Source organism: Pseudoliparis swirei, chromosome 4 (genome assembly GCF_029220125.1).
Source record: "Pseudoliparis swirei isolate HS2019 ecotype Mariana Trench chromosome 4, NWPU_hadal_v1, whole genome shotgun sequence".
In the NCBI taxonomy this organism is placed as follows: Eukaryota; Metazoa; Chordata; class Actinopteri; order Perciformes; family Liparidae; genus Pseudoliparis; species Pseudoliparis swirei.
Window position 1 is genome coordinate 32,099,164 of NC_079391.1, and position 13,678 is coordinate 32,112,841.

At 44.9% G+C, this 13,678-nt stretch overlaps 1 protein-coding gene across 2 annotated transcripts in view; it reads right to left on the minus strand.

The window, feature by feature from the left end:
• Positions 1–13,112: 13,112 nt before the first annotated feature.
• tspan4a (tetraspanin 4a) overlaps positions 13,113–13,678 on the minus strand; it is a 115,583-nt gene continuing 115,017 nt past the window's right edge. For both annotated transcript variants that reach the window (XM_056412834.1, XM_056412833.1), the window contains one exon: positions 13,113–13,654. In XM_056412834.1, the coding sequence (XP_056268809.1) occupies positions 13,586–13,654 (69 nt within the window). In that variant the 3' untranslated portion in view covers positions 13,113–13,585. The remainder of the gene's footprint in view (positions 13,655–13,678) is intronic.

Genomic DNA, 13,678 nt, shown 5'->3' on the forward strand with positions numbered 1-13,678 from the left:
TCTAACTGACAGTGCTGTAGCTAAATTTAAAGAAGCGATTCCTTCTGTATTTGATTCGATACCACGTCTCAATATAACAGAGGACTCCTGGTCTAACTTTAGTCCGTCCCAGATTGATCATCTTGTTGACAGTGCCATAGGCTCTCTGAGAATGACACTGGACTCGATAGCTCCTCTGAAGAAGACGACAGTGAGGAAGAGGAGGTTTGCTCCTGGTATAACCCTCAGACCCGCAAACTGAAGCAAGCGTCACGAAAGCTTGAACGCATATGGCGTTCAACTAATCTCGAAGAATCCCGCTTAGTTTGGCGAGATAGTCTTAAAACATATAAGAAGGCCCTCCGTAATGCCAGAGCAGCCTATTACTCATCAATAATAGAAAAATAAGGACAACCCCAGGTTTCTCTTCAGCACTGTAGCCAGGCTGACAGAGAGTCACAGCTCTGTGGAGCCGAGCATTCCTATAAACCTTAGTGGTAATGACTTTATGAACTTCTTTAATGAAAAGATTTTAACTATTAGGGACAAGATTAATAATCTCTTGCCCATAACCAGTGCCAATCTGTTCTCAAGTGGAATGGCCTTGGAAACCGCTGTATGCCCTGGTGTATATTTGGAGAGATTTTCTCCTATCAACCGTGAACAATTATTTTCAACGGTTTCTACTTGAACACGTCTACCTGTCTCTTGGACCCCATCCCGACGAGGCTGCTTAAAGACGTTTTGCCTTTAATTGGCGGCTCTCTATTAGATATTATCAATGTGTCTCTGCTAACAGGCCACGTACCACACTCCTTCAAGGTGGCTGTTATTAAACCTCTCCTGAAGAAGCCCACTCTGGATCCAGAGGTATTGGCTAACTACAGACCGATCTCTAACCTCCCTTCCTCTCCAAGATCCTTGAGAAAGTGGTCGCAAATCAGTTGTGCGACTTTCTACATCATAATAGTTTATTTGAGAAATTTCAATCAGGATTTAGAAAACACCACAGCACCGAGACGGCACTGGTGAAAATTACAAATGACCTCTTAATGGCAGCAGATAAAGGACTCCTCTCTGTCCTGGTCTTGTTAGACCTTAGTGCTGCATTCGACACCATTGACCATGACATCCTGTTACAGAGACTGGAGCAGTCGATTGGCATTTCAGGCACGGCACTAATTTGGTTTAAATCCTATTTATCAGATCGATCTCAGTTTGTATTTGTAAACGATGACGCCTCGATAACCACCAACGTTAATCACGGAGTTCCACAAGGTTCTGTGCTTGGACCAATTTTATTTACCTTATACATGCTTCCTTTGGGCAATATTATCAGGAAACACTCCATAAACTTTCATTGTTATGCAGATGACACTCAACTATATTTATCGATAAAACCAGAGGAGAGCAACCAACTCTGTAAAATTCAAGCATGTCTTAAAGACATAAAACATGGATGACCTGCAACTTCTTGATGTTAAACTCAGACAAAACCGAAGTAATTTTAATCAGCCCTGAGCACCTCAGAGATCAATTATCTGGTGATGTGGATTCTGTAGACGGCATTGCCCTGGCATCCAACACCACTGTAAAGAATCTTGGCGTTATCTTTGATCGGGACTTGTCCTTTAACTCCCACGTAAAGCAAATCTCAAGGACTGCATTCTTTCATCTACGTAATATTTCAAAAATCAGGCACATCTTGTCTCAAAAGATGCAGAAAAATTGGTTCACGTTCGTTACTTGAGACTGGATTACTGCAACTCCTTATTAGCAGGCTGCTCTAATAAATCTCTTAGGTCCCTCCAGTTGATCCAGAATGCTGCAGCTCGTGTTCTCACTAAAACTAAGAAAAGAGATCACATCACTCCTGCACTAGCTGCTCTGCACTGGCTCCCAGTAAAATCAAGAATCACTTTTAAAATTCTTCTCTTAACCTACAAAGCCTTGATTGGTGATGCTCCATCATATCTTAAGGAGCTTGTCGTACCATATTGCCCCACTAGAGCTACGCTCACTAAATGCGGGACTACTTGTAGTTCCTAGAGTCTTAAAAAGTAGAATGGGAGCCAGAGCCTTTAGTTATCAAGCTCCTCTTTATGGAACCAGCTTCCAATTTCAGTCCGGGAGGCAGACACAGTCACCTCGTTTAAGAGTAGACTTAAGACCTTCCTCTTTGACAGAGCTTATAGTTAGGGCTGAATCAGGTTTGCCCTGGTCCAGCCCCTTGATATGCTGCTATAGGCTTATAGCTGCCGGGGACGTTTTAGGATGCACTGAGTACCTATCTCCTCTTTTTCTCTCCTTAAGAATGAATTTTCATCTCTCAATCACACGTTACTAACTATTCTTGCACCGCGGAAGACCTTTTGACTTTACGTCTCATGGGGTCATCGGACCCTATGAGTGGGCATAGATCCTATCTGCCTGATGGATCGTCTGGGTCGTGGAATTCCTGCTCATGACTACGCCACTGTCCTGTTGAGACTCCGCCCCTCCTCCTCCCACCGCCATCTGCCTGATGGATCGTGGAGGTCTCCATCGTGGAATATGCCTACTATGAACTATTCATACACTCTGTCATATTCATTGAATGTATTTTAACTCTAAATCTGTCCTTCTGTACACATTACATCTATTGCATCTGTCCATCCTAGGAGAGGGATCCTCCTCTGTTGCTCTCCTCCAGGTTTCTTCCCTCTTTTTCCCCCTGAAGGGTTATTTGGGAGTTTTTCCTGGTCCGATGTGAGGTTTTGGGGCAGGGATGTCTATGTGTACAGATTGTAAAGCACTCCGAGACAAATTTGTAATTTGTGAAATTGGGCTATACAAATAAACTGAATTGAATTGAATTGAATGTTGGCATTAAAGATTACGTGTTGGTGCTAAAGGCTACGTGTTGGCAGCACTTGTTGCCTCAGACCCGTGTTACTGCGTGGCTACATATTGAAGCTCGGAGTGTTTTAACAAGGAAGGCAAAAAACCTGCTGCAAGACATCTGAGCCAGAATCCGATGTGAACAGCGGCCCGTTGACTCTGAGGCTCTAATGATGCTCTCCTTCTCATCTCTTGGGGCCCAACGGACCTCTAAAAGTCAGCCGGGTCGAGGCAAACACAGACGGCCAGACATCGACATTTCTTCTCACTAATTGGCTCAAACTTTCCCCACAACATGTTTTTTGTTTTCACTTATAGCTTTTGTTGTATATACATATATTCTACTATAGATCTAAATAATTTGTCCCTATGGAAACCCAATTAAGAGAAGCTCCAGTGACACTCGGCCAAAGGAGAGACGTCCAGTCGCGGTCGTCGTGCTCCGGCGAGCTCAGTGTCAGGGCGCCGTAAACAATGCCGGCGTCTCGCCTTAGCACGAAAAGAGAATTAATGGTTTGTAAATCAAAGCGTTGCATTCTGGGGGAAAGCAATCGGAAAGAAGGATGGAGGCGGTCGGTCGTTTAACCTTTCGTGTTTTCTTACCTCTCACTCAGGGAAGAATGTGCAAAGTCCTTTGGAGGGTCTCGGTTATTTCTCGGCTCACACGTTGTGCTGCGTGTCAGCTGATTGGTGGATATCCAAACGAACCCGGGCCGAGTTTTTTTGATGCATGGGTTGATGTCGTGCACCTGGAGGTCAACCGGGGGTCAAGTGGGAAGTTGTCTTAATTTATGTATTTGTTGAACAGGTGACATGTACAGGTGTGAGAACATGGAGGAGGAGAGTAATAAATAAAAGCTCAACTAAATATTAATTTTACGAATGTCGATATGTCAATTTAATACTGTAGCTACATAAATATTATTAGTATTCATTTTATTATTTCTTATATTATTGTTATTGCTATTACCATAATCAGTAATACAAATAAAGAAAAGTAAGGAAAACATAATAAGACAAACAAAACAATGACAAATGAATGAATAATAATAATAACAATGATAATATTTTTAATTGTTGATATTGCTATTACGATAATCAATAATATAAATAAGAACAATTAAGGAAAATAAAATAAGGCAAAATTACATAAAAAATAATGACAAATGAATGAATAATAATAACAATAATAATAATTAATAATATTATCTTTTGAATTATTGTTATTTATTTTACCATAATTAATAATATAAAGAAAGACAATTAAGGGAAATTAAATAGGACAAAATTAAATAAAAAACAATCACAAATGAATGAATAATAACAATAATAATAATACTTTTGAAGAATCATGTGTCTTCGCTATAGCCCAGGAAGAAGGCGACCTCAGAGGACCAGAGCCGCCCACTCCTCCAGGTGTGACCCCTGACCCTCTGTTAAAGACGCCGGCCCCTCGTGAGCGGCTCGGTGAAGTTATCTCCCCGCCTGCGGCCTCAACCCGTCGCCCCGGCCGCCTCCATCTCTCACGGCTGCGCTCCATCACCCGATCGATAGACCTCCTTCCCGGCAGACGAAGCTCCGGTGACACGAGTCCCATTAGCGGCGGCTCGGTTCCATCAAAGTGTCCCGGTGAGTGACGCCGGAGCGCCGGCTGCACGCGGCACGCGGACTCCGGTGCTTCTGACACCCGACAACAGAGGAGGAGGAGGACGTGTTTTTAACGAGTGAGTCGAGCCCTCGGCTCCGAAGGGATTCTCCGGTGTTTTCTTTGTCTTTGTGTCCAGCTGATAACGGGCGACGTCGTCGTGACATCCGCTGGAATGCTCTTTCAAACGCAGTATAAATATGTATGAGTGTAAACAGAGGATTCTGTATGGGACCTTTACTATGGAAATGTGGTTAAAAAAAAGGACTTTACAATAAAATCCATTTGAAATGTCTTTGGAACATCCCAACAGGACTGACTGAGCCCAGTGTCCTGAACATGGAAATATCCTGGAGCCAGACACAGAACATAAAAGAAGGAGAAATTACTTTTTCTGGGGGGGGGGGGGGGACTGTTCGCCGCCGCCTCGCGGTTTTGAGAAGGCCGCGGTGCCGCGCGGTTTTATCACCTCGCCGCCGTTCGGCTGCAGGAACAAGACGAAAGGAGGCGAGGGAGGCGCCGCACGGGAATGTTTTGTTGATCGAGCACGAAACGGGAGAAAGCCCGAGGACACGGCGTGAATAAAGCATGGGGGGGGGGGGGGTCGAGGCTCGTGGAAGGCCGGCTGTGTTTCAGCGACCTCGTTTCCGGACTGATGGAGGGAGCCGGAGCCTCTTTCACGGTGAGAGGCCTCTCTTCTTCTCTCCTCTTCTCTCAGGTCACTGTGCGTCTCTTAGAGGTCATTGTTTGTCTCTTAGAGGTCATTGTGTGTCTCTTAGAGGTCACTGTGCGTCTCTTAGAGGTCAGTGTGTGTCTCTTAGAGGTCACTGTGTTTCTCTTAGAGGTCATTGTGTGTCTCTTAGAGGTCATTGTGTGTCTCTTAGAGGTCATTGTTTGTCTCTTAGAGGTAATTGTTTGTCTCTTATAGGTCACTGTGTGTCTCTTAGAGGTCATTGTTTGTCTCTTAGAGGTCACTGTGTGTCTCTTAGAGGTCATTGTTTGTCTCTTAGAGGTCATTGTTTGTCTCTTAGAGCTCACTGTGTGTCTCTTAGAGGTCACTGTGTGTCTCTTAGAGGTCATTGTGTGTCTCTTAGAGGTCACTGTGTGTCTCTTAGAGGTCACTGTGCTTCTCTTAGAGGTCATTGTTTGTCTCTTAGAGGTCATTGTGCTTCTCTTAGAGGTCACTGTGTGTCTCTTAGAGGTCACTGTGTGTCTCTTAGAGGTCACTGTGCTTCTCTTAGAGGTCACTGTGTGTCTCTTAGAGGTCATTGTGCGTCTCTTAGAGGTCACTGTGTGTCTCTTAGAGGTCATTGTGCGTCTCTTAGAGGTCATTGTGCGTCTCTTAGAGGTCACTGTGCGTCTCTTAGAGGTCACTGTGCTTCTCTTAGAGGTCACTGTGTCTCTTAGAGGTCATTGTGCGTCTCTTAGAGGTCATTGTGCGTCTCTTAGAGGTCATTGTCTCTTAGAGGTCACTGTGCGTCTCTTAGAGGTCATTGTGTGTCTCTTAGAGGTCATTGTTTGTCTCTTAGAGGCCATTGTCTCTTAGAGGTCACTGTGTGTCTCTTAGAGGTCATTGTTTGTCTCTTAGAGGTCACTGTGTGTCTCTTAGGGGTCATTATTTGTCTCTTAGAGGTCACTGTGTCTCTTAGAGGTCACTGTGTGTCTCTTAGAGGTCACTGTGCTTCTCTTAGAGGTCATTGTTTGTCTCTTAGAGGTCATTGTGCTTCTCTTAGAGGTCACTGTGTGTCTCTTAGAGGTCACTGTGTGTCTCTTAGAGGTCACTGTGCTTCTCTTAGAGGTCACTGTGTGTCTCTTAGAGGTCATTGTGCGTCTCTTAGAGGTCATTGTGTGTCTCTTAGAGGTCACTGTGTGTCTCTTAGAGGTCATTGTTTGTCTCTTAGAGGTCACTGTGTGTCTCTTAGAGCTCACTGTGTGTCTCTTAGAGGTCATTGTGCGTCTCTTAGAGGTCACTGTGTGTCTCTTAGAGGTCATTGTGCGTCTCTTAGAGGTCATTGTGCGTCTCTTAGAGGTCACTGTGTGTCTCTTAGAGGTCACTGTGCTTCTCTTAGAGGTCACTGTGTCTCTTAGAAGTCATTGTGCGTCTCTTAGAGGTCATTGTGCGTCTCTTAGAGGTCATTGTCTCTTAGAGGTCACTGTGCTTCTCTTAGAGGTCATTGTTTGTCTCTTAGAGGTCATTGTTTGTCTCTTAGAGGTCATTGTGCTTCTCTTAGAGGTCACTGTGTGTCTCTTAGAGGTCACTGTGCTTCTCTTAGAGGTCACTGTTTGTCTCTTAGAGGTCACTGTGTGTCTCTTAGAGGTCATTGTGCGTCTCTTAGAGGTCATTGTGCGTCTCTTAGAGGTCACTGTGTGTCTCTTAGAGGTCACTGTGCTTCTCTTAGAGGTCACTGTGTCTCTTAGAAGTCATTGTGCGTCTCTTAGAGGTCATTGTGTGTCTCTTAGAGGTCATTGTTTGTCTCTTAGAGGCCATTGTCTCTTAGAGGTCACTGTGTGTCTCTTAGAGGTCACTGTGTGTCTCTTAGAGGTCATTGTTTGTCTCTTAGAGGTCACTGTGTGTCTCTTAGGGGTCATTATTTGTCTCTTAGAGGTCACTGTGTCTCTTAGAGGTCATTATTTGTCTCTTAGAGGCCACTGTGTGTCTCTTAGAGGTCATTGTGTGTCTCTTAGAGGTCACTGTGTGTCTCTTAGAGGTCATTGTTTGTCTCTTAGAGGTCACTGTGTGTCTCTTAGAGGTCACTGTGTGTCTCTTAGAGGTCATTGTGTGTCTCTTAGAGGTCACTGTGTGTCTCTTAGAGGTCATTGTTTGTCTCTTAGAGGTCACTGTGTGTCTCTTAGAGGTCACTGTGTGTCTCTTAGAGGTCATTGTGTGTCTCTTAGAGGTCATTGTGTGTCTCTTAGAGGTCACTGTGTGTCTCTTAGAGGTCATTGTGTGTCTCTTAGAGGTCACTGTGTGTCTCTTAGAGGTCATTGTGTGTCTCTTATAGGTCACTGTGTGTCTCTTAGAGGTCACTGTGTGTCTCTTAGAGGTCATTGAGCGTCTCTTAGAGGCCATTGTGTGTCTCTTAGAGGTCACTGTGTGTCTCTTAGAGGTCATTGTGTGTCTCTTAGAGGTCACTGTGTGTCTCTTATAGGTCACTGTGTGTCTCTTAGAGGTCATTGTGCGTCTCTTAGAGGTCACTGTGTGTCTCTTAGAGGTCACTGTTTGTCTCTTAGAGGTCACTGTGTGTCTCTTAGAGGTCACTGTTTGTCTCTTAGAGGTCACTGTGTGTCTCTTAGAGGTCACTGTGTGTCTCTTAGAGGTCACTGTGTGTCTCTTAGAGGTCATTGTGTGTCTCTTAGAGGTCACTGTGTGTCTCTTAGAGGTCACTGTGTGTCTCTCTGAGGTTGTTCTTGTAGTTTCGGGCACATCTTGCCTCCTCCGGTCCTGACCCCTCTTTATCTGGTCGAAGGTGTCGCTCGTCTCTGTGAACTCACCTCCCTGTCCTCGGGTGTTCCTGACTGAAGGCCCCAGACGGTGGATTGTCATTTCCATTCATCGTTTCATTTACGGTTTCATCACGTGAAGCCTTTTGAGACTCGAGGGCTGTGCACACCAACGTGACTTATTTCTAAATAAGAACGGCTGTGAAGTCAATGAAAACACACACACACACTCACACACACACATATAAGAGCTCAAATCAATGTGTGAAAAGTCGATGTTTGGTGTAATGGGGCCTTCAGTCTTAACATCTGCTTTGGCATTTTTAAAACGACATGTGTTCACGGGGATCAGCGGGCGTCGGCTAAACCAGCAGAAATAAAAGCTTGTGGATTTTACGCGTCAACGGATCCGGCCCATCGTGCCATGTTTACACATCTCTGTGTTATTAGTGTTACTGTGTCTTGGTGTCTTGGTTAAAGGTGCCGTGTACAGGACTCAGCAAACGGCTATGACCGATGGAAAGGTGTTCTACATTTGAATGATGTCTTATTCCATTGTTTTTATTGTCATGCGCCACCAAACGTACTTATAAACTGATTTCTGATTCCCCATCCTGTTGTTGAGCACGACTTGGAGCTCTCGCTCCTCCGATGTGTCGTTGGAAAAGACACCTGATTGTTCCCGAGGGTTCCTGAATGCACCGTCGTTTGGCTTGGCGGCTCCTTGGTGCGTCTGAACGACGACACAAGAAGCTTCGAGCGGTCGGGAGACCGGAGAGGCACTTTGCGAGTCCATTTACCATGCCCCAGTGCATGCTGGGATAGAATCAGGACTATTTGCAGGGTCAACACTTACCACTGCGCTGAAGATAATCCCAGTAGGCTTCCAGACTTCGCCTGTAAACCCTGAACCTGTAAAGAAATACTCAAACGTCTTGTAGCCGGAGACGAAGTATGTCGCTTCACGCCGACGACCCGGCGCGGTCGGTTCGGGTCGAGAAGGCTCCGCCTCCACGCCTCGTTTGTGTGCGTTGACTTATTCATGCGATACTTTCACAGAGAGTTACAACTCCAGGGATCTGTCACTAAATAACTCGGAAAGGGGGGGGGGGGGTAAATATTTACCAACCAATCGCTGGAGACCAACATATCCACCTGAATCCAACATAATAAAGTCACCATGTGATGTGTTGCCATGACAACATATGCTGAGAGAGATGGATGGATGTAGGTCGATATTGAGAATATTAATCAAATTAATGTGTTAATAAATGTCATGTCATACTATTCAAAAGGGGAGTCCCTCACGTTGGGAACATAAGTATTAATATCCCTCCATCGAGGAGCATTCCTGTGATTGATTACCCTGAAAAGTCTCAAGTCTTTTTAAATGTAATAGAATTGTCGCTCGCAGTTACACGTCGTTTAAAAGCTTCGTCGATGTCCGGCAGCGTTACAATAATTTAAAGCCGATTTAATTTGGAGGGAAAAAATAGAAACGCTGAGCGTCTGAATCCCGGCACGACAGAGGAAGATGATAAATGTTTTTAAGACTTCAAAGGGGAGCGATTAGAGGAACCTTTAATGGGTTTATGACGTCTGCCGCTCCATTGGCCCGGCTCTGATTGGCTGATCGTTAGTGTCCCGATTAAAACACCAGAAGAACCGCTGTTTGTCTCGTTTGGATCGTCTGCTTCCTGTTCCCATGTCTAGTTTGGATCCTCTACTTCCTGTTCCCCATGTCTAGTTTAGATCATCTGCTTCCTGTTCCCATGTCTGGTTTGGATCCTCTGCTTCCTGTTCCCATGTCTAGTGTGGACCATCTGCTTCCTGTTCCCTATTTCTAGTTTAGATCATCTGCTTCCTGTTCCCATGTCTAGTTTGGATCCTCTGCTTCCTGTTCCCATATCTAGTTTAGACCATCTGCTTCCTGTTCCCATGTCTAGTTTAGATCATCTGCTTCCTGTTCCCATGTCTGGTTTGGATCCTCTGCTTCCTGTTCCCTATTTCTAGTTTAGATCATCTATTTCCTGTTCCCATGTCTCGTTTGGATCATCTACTTCCTGTTCCCCATGTCTAGTTTAGATCATCTGCTTCCTGTTCCCATGTCTGGTTTCGATCATCTGCTTCCTGTTCCCCAAATCCACTTTGGATCATCTACTTCCTGTTCCCATGTCTAGTTTAGATCATCTACTTCCTGTTCCCATGTCTGGTTTGGATCCTATGCTTCCTGTTCCCATGTCTAATTTGGATCCTCTGCTTCCTGTTCCCTATTTCTAGTTTAGATCATCTACTTCCTGTTCCCATGTCTAGTTTGGATCATCTACTTCCTGTTCCCCATGTCTAGTTTAGATCATCTGCTTCCTGTTCCCATGTCTGGGTTGGATCCTCTGCTTCCTGTTCCCTATTTCTAGTTTAGATCATCTACTTCCTGTTCCCATGTCTCGTTTGGATCATCTGCTTCCTGTTCCCATGTCTGGTTTAGATCATCTGCTTCCTGTTCCCATGTCTGGTTTGGATCCTCTGCTTCCTGTTCCCATGTCTAGTTTAGATCATCTACTTCCTGTTCCCATGTCTAGTTTAGATCATCTACTTCCTGTTCCCATGTCTAGTTTAGATCATCTATTTCCTGTTCCCATGTCTGGTTTGGATCCTCTGCTTCCTGTTCCCATGTCTAATTTGGATCCTCTGCTTCCTGTTCCCATGTCTAGTTTGGATCATCTACTTCCTGTTCCCCATGTCTAGTTTAGATCATCTGCTTCCTGTTCCCATGTCTGGGTTGGATCCTCTGCTTCCTGTTCCCTATTTCTAGTTTAGATCATCTACTTCCTGTTCCCATGTCTCGTTTGGATCATCTGCTTCCTGTTCCCATGTCTGGTTTAGATCATCTGCTTCCTGTTCCCCAAATCTACTTTGGATCCTCTGCCTCCTGTTCCCATGTCTAGTTTAGATCATCTACTTCCTGTTCCCATGTCTAGTTTAGATCATCTACTTCCTGTTCCCATGTCTAGTTTAGATCATCTATTTCCTGTTCCCATGTCTGGTTTGGACCATCTGCTTCCTGTTCCCATATCTGGTTTAGATCATCTACTTCCTGTTCCCCATGTCTAGTTTAGATCATCTGCTTCCTGTTCCCATGTCTGGTTTAGATCATCTGCTTCCTGTTCCCATGTCTGGTTTAGATCATCTGCTTCCTGTTCCCATGTCTGGTTTGGACCATCTGCTTCCTGTTCCCATGTCTGGTTTAGATCATCTACTTCCTGTTCCCCATGTCTAGTTTAGATCATCTGCTTCCTGTTCCCATGTCTGGTTTAGACCATCTGCTTCCTGTTCCCATGTCTGGTTTAGATCATCTACTTCCTGTTCCCATGTCTAGTTTAGATCATCTGCTTCCTGTTCCCATGTCTGGTTTAGATCATCTGCTTCCTGTTCCCATGTCTGGTTTAGATCATCTGCTTCCTGTTCCCATGTCTGGTTTGGACCATCTGCTTCCTGTTCCCATGTCTGGTTTAGATCATCTGCTTCCTGTTCCCCATGTCTGGTTTGGACCATCTACTTCCTGTTCCCATGTCTAGTTTGCATCGTCTGCTTCCTGTCTCGCTGGTTCGAGGGTTGTTGGTTCACTTGGTTACGTTTGACCTCCTTTTAGACCGATGACACGCCCTTTTATTTAGACGTCAGCCAATGGGAACCTTCACATTCCTCCGGCTGCCTCTGGGGAGACGGCGTCTCTCTCACACTTCACCTCTGAAAACACGACACGGCGTGTTAAACACGACACCCGAGGGGAAACCACGAGGAAATGTGTTTTCTCTTTTTTATTTTGTTTTCATGACTAATAAACGTCCTGAAAGGATTTCACCTGCTGGCTGATGTATGCAATTAATTTGGCAGACTTAATGGGGGGGAGGGGGAGGGGGTGGGGGGTTGATGAAACATTTCCACATTCCTAGTTGCTTCGGGGACGTTCGGTCTCTCAGGTCCAGATGGTTTGAAGCCAGGGGAGAAAAAAAATGTAGAAATGCAAAAATGGTTCCTGTAAGTGGACCTCAAAGCATCCTGAGACAATTTAATCATCATGTGTCTCTGGTGTACCGGCCAGCACGGCCCAGTATATTGGTATAAATATTAATATATAATATATATTTATATATATATTTATATATTATATATTTATATATATATAAATATATTTATTTATATATATATATATATAAACCGAACTTTGGACCGAATGTCGTCCCGAAAGATTTGTTGTTAACAGATTGCATTTCGTGACTATACTTTCAAAACTGCAGCGAGACTGTTTGCTTCACAGAATCTCCTCTTCGGAGCTGTAGTGTGATAAATAAAGCTTTCGGGGAGCATCAATTGGCCGAGAGTTAAACCGTCGGGGATGCCACGGGCCTTGGATTACATTTAAGGGCTCAAAGTAGGAAGCGGAGAGGAAGCCAGAGGGGGCTTCACAGCCTGCAGATGAGTCCTTGTCCCGGGGGCTGTGAGCGGCGCTCAGAGGGCCGTCTGGAGGATCCTGCTCGACTTTGTTGCTTTTAAAGTCCTCTGACGGACTCTTTTCTAGATGGTGTATTTATCATGTCTCGGATAAATCCACCCGCTAGAAAGAAAAGCCACAGGAGTCCCAACGCGGATCATTCCGATCGACGTGTATCTAATCACCGGCTCGATTACTTCGCCGCCACCGAATGTTTTAATGCACAGGCGTCAAACACGAGGCCCGCGGGCCCAATGCGGCCCACCACGTCATTTTATGCGCCCTCCTGACGGCTTGAAAGACATATGCTCACCGTTATATCCTGTGCTTTTATTTTGAAGGTTACAAATTAAATGGATTTGTTTTATAATATTAGAGAAATTTTCTTGTGTACAATATTTTTACTCTCGAATAAACATTAATCAAATGCAAAGAGAGTTATTTAACTATATGTTCGGGAGTAGTTTATACACTTCAGTTACACCGGCCCTTTAAGATGCGGCCATGAAACAGAGTTGGACACCCTTGTTTTAATGACTCGGAAACACGTAAACGCTTTGGCGAGTTTCCTCCGCTCTCCTGTTTTTGCCATCGAGCGTGTTTTTCGGGGATCGGTCACGGAAACCTTCAGCGTTTTTATTTTTTCCCCCGTGGAGGAACGACAAGACGACGGCGTTCAGTCGAGCCGAAACATTTAATACGCACCATGGCAGGAGACATGCACTTGCATCACTTCACACGGTCCCCGACTGCATCGCTCTCGTTGTGAGAACACAAACCCTCAAATAATTTAGAACAAAACACATATTTTAAAAAAGGGTGGTACATTTCTTTCTTTCTTTCTTCTTATACATAGTTCATAATACTGCTTCATAAAATGTATCACAAAAAAAGTAGCTTTTTTTTGGGGACAAAGAGCAAACCATAAGAAACCAAACTCAGGTACACGGACACGGTGCTTGTGGATAGTTGGCGGAAAACACTGTGAAGAGGTGACATCCGAGAGGGAATGTCACGAAGAGGACGAGGAAAGAAGAGTCTGTCGGGGGGGAGGAAGAGGACGAAGAAGAGGAGGACGGTGGGTCTATATCCGTTCCCTCTCTGATGAGAAACAATCCAAGTGTGCTGAAGGTCAGAGAGGTCGATCTCTAGGCGTAGAAGGTCTCTACTTTCACCGCCTGACAGAACATCGTCATGGAGAACACCAGGCCCAGGATCTGAGGAACAAAGGCCGCCGTTAG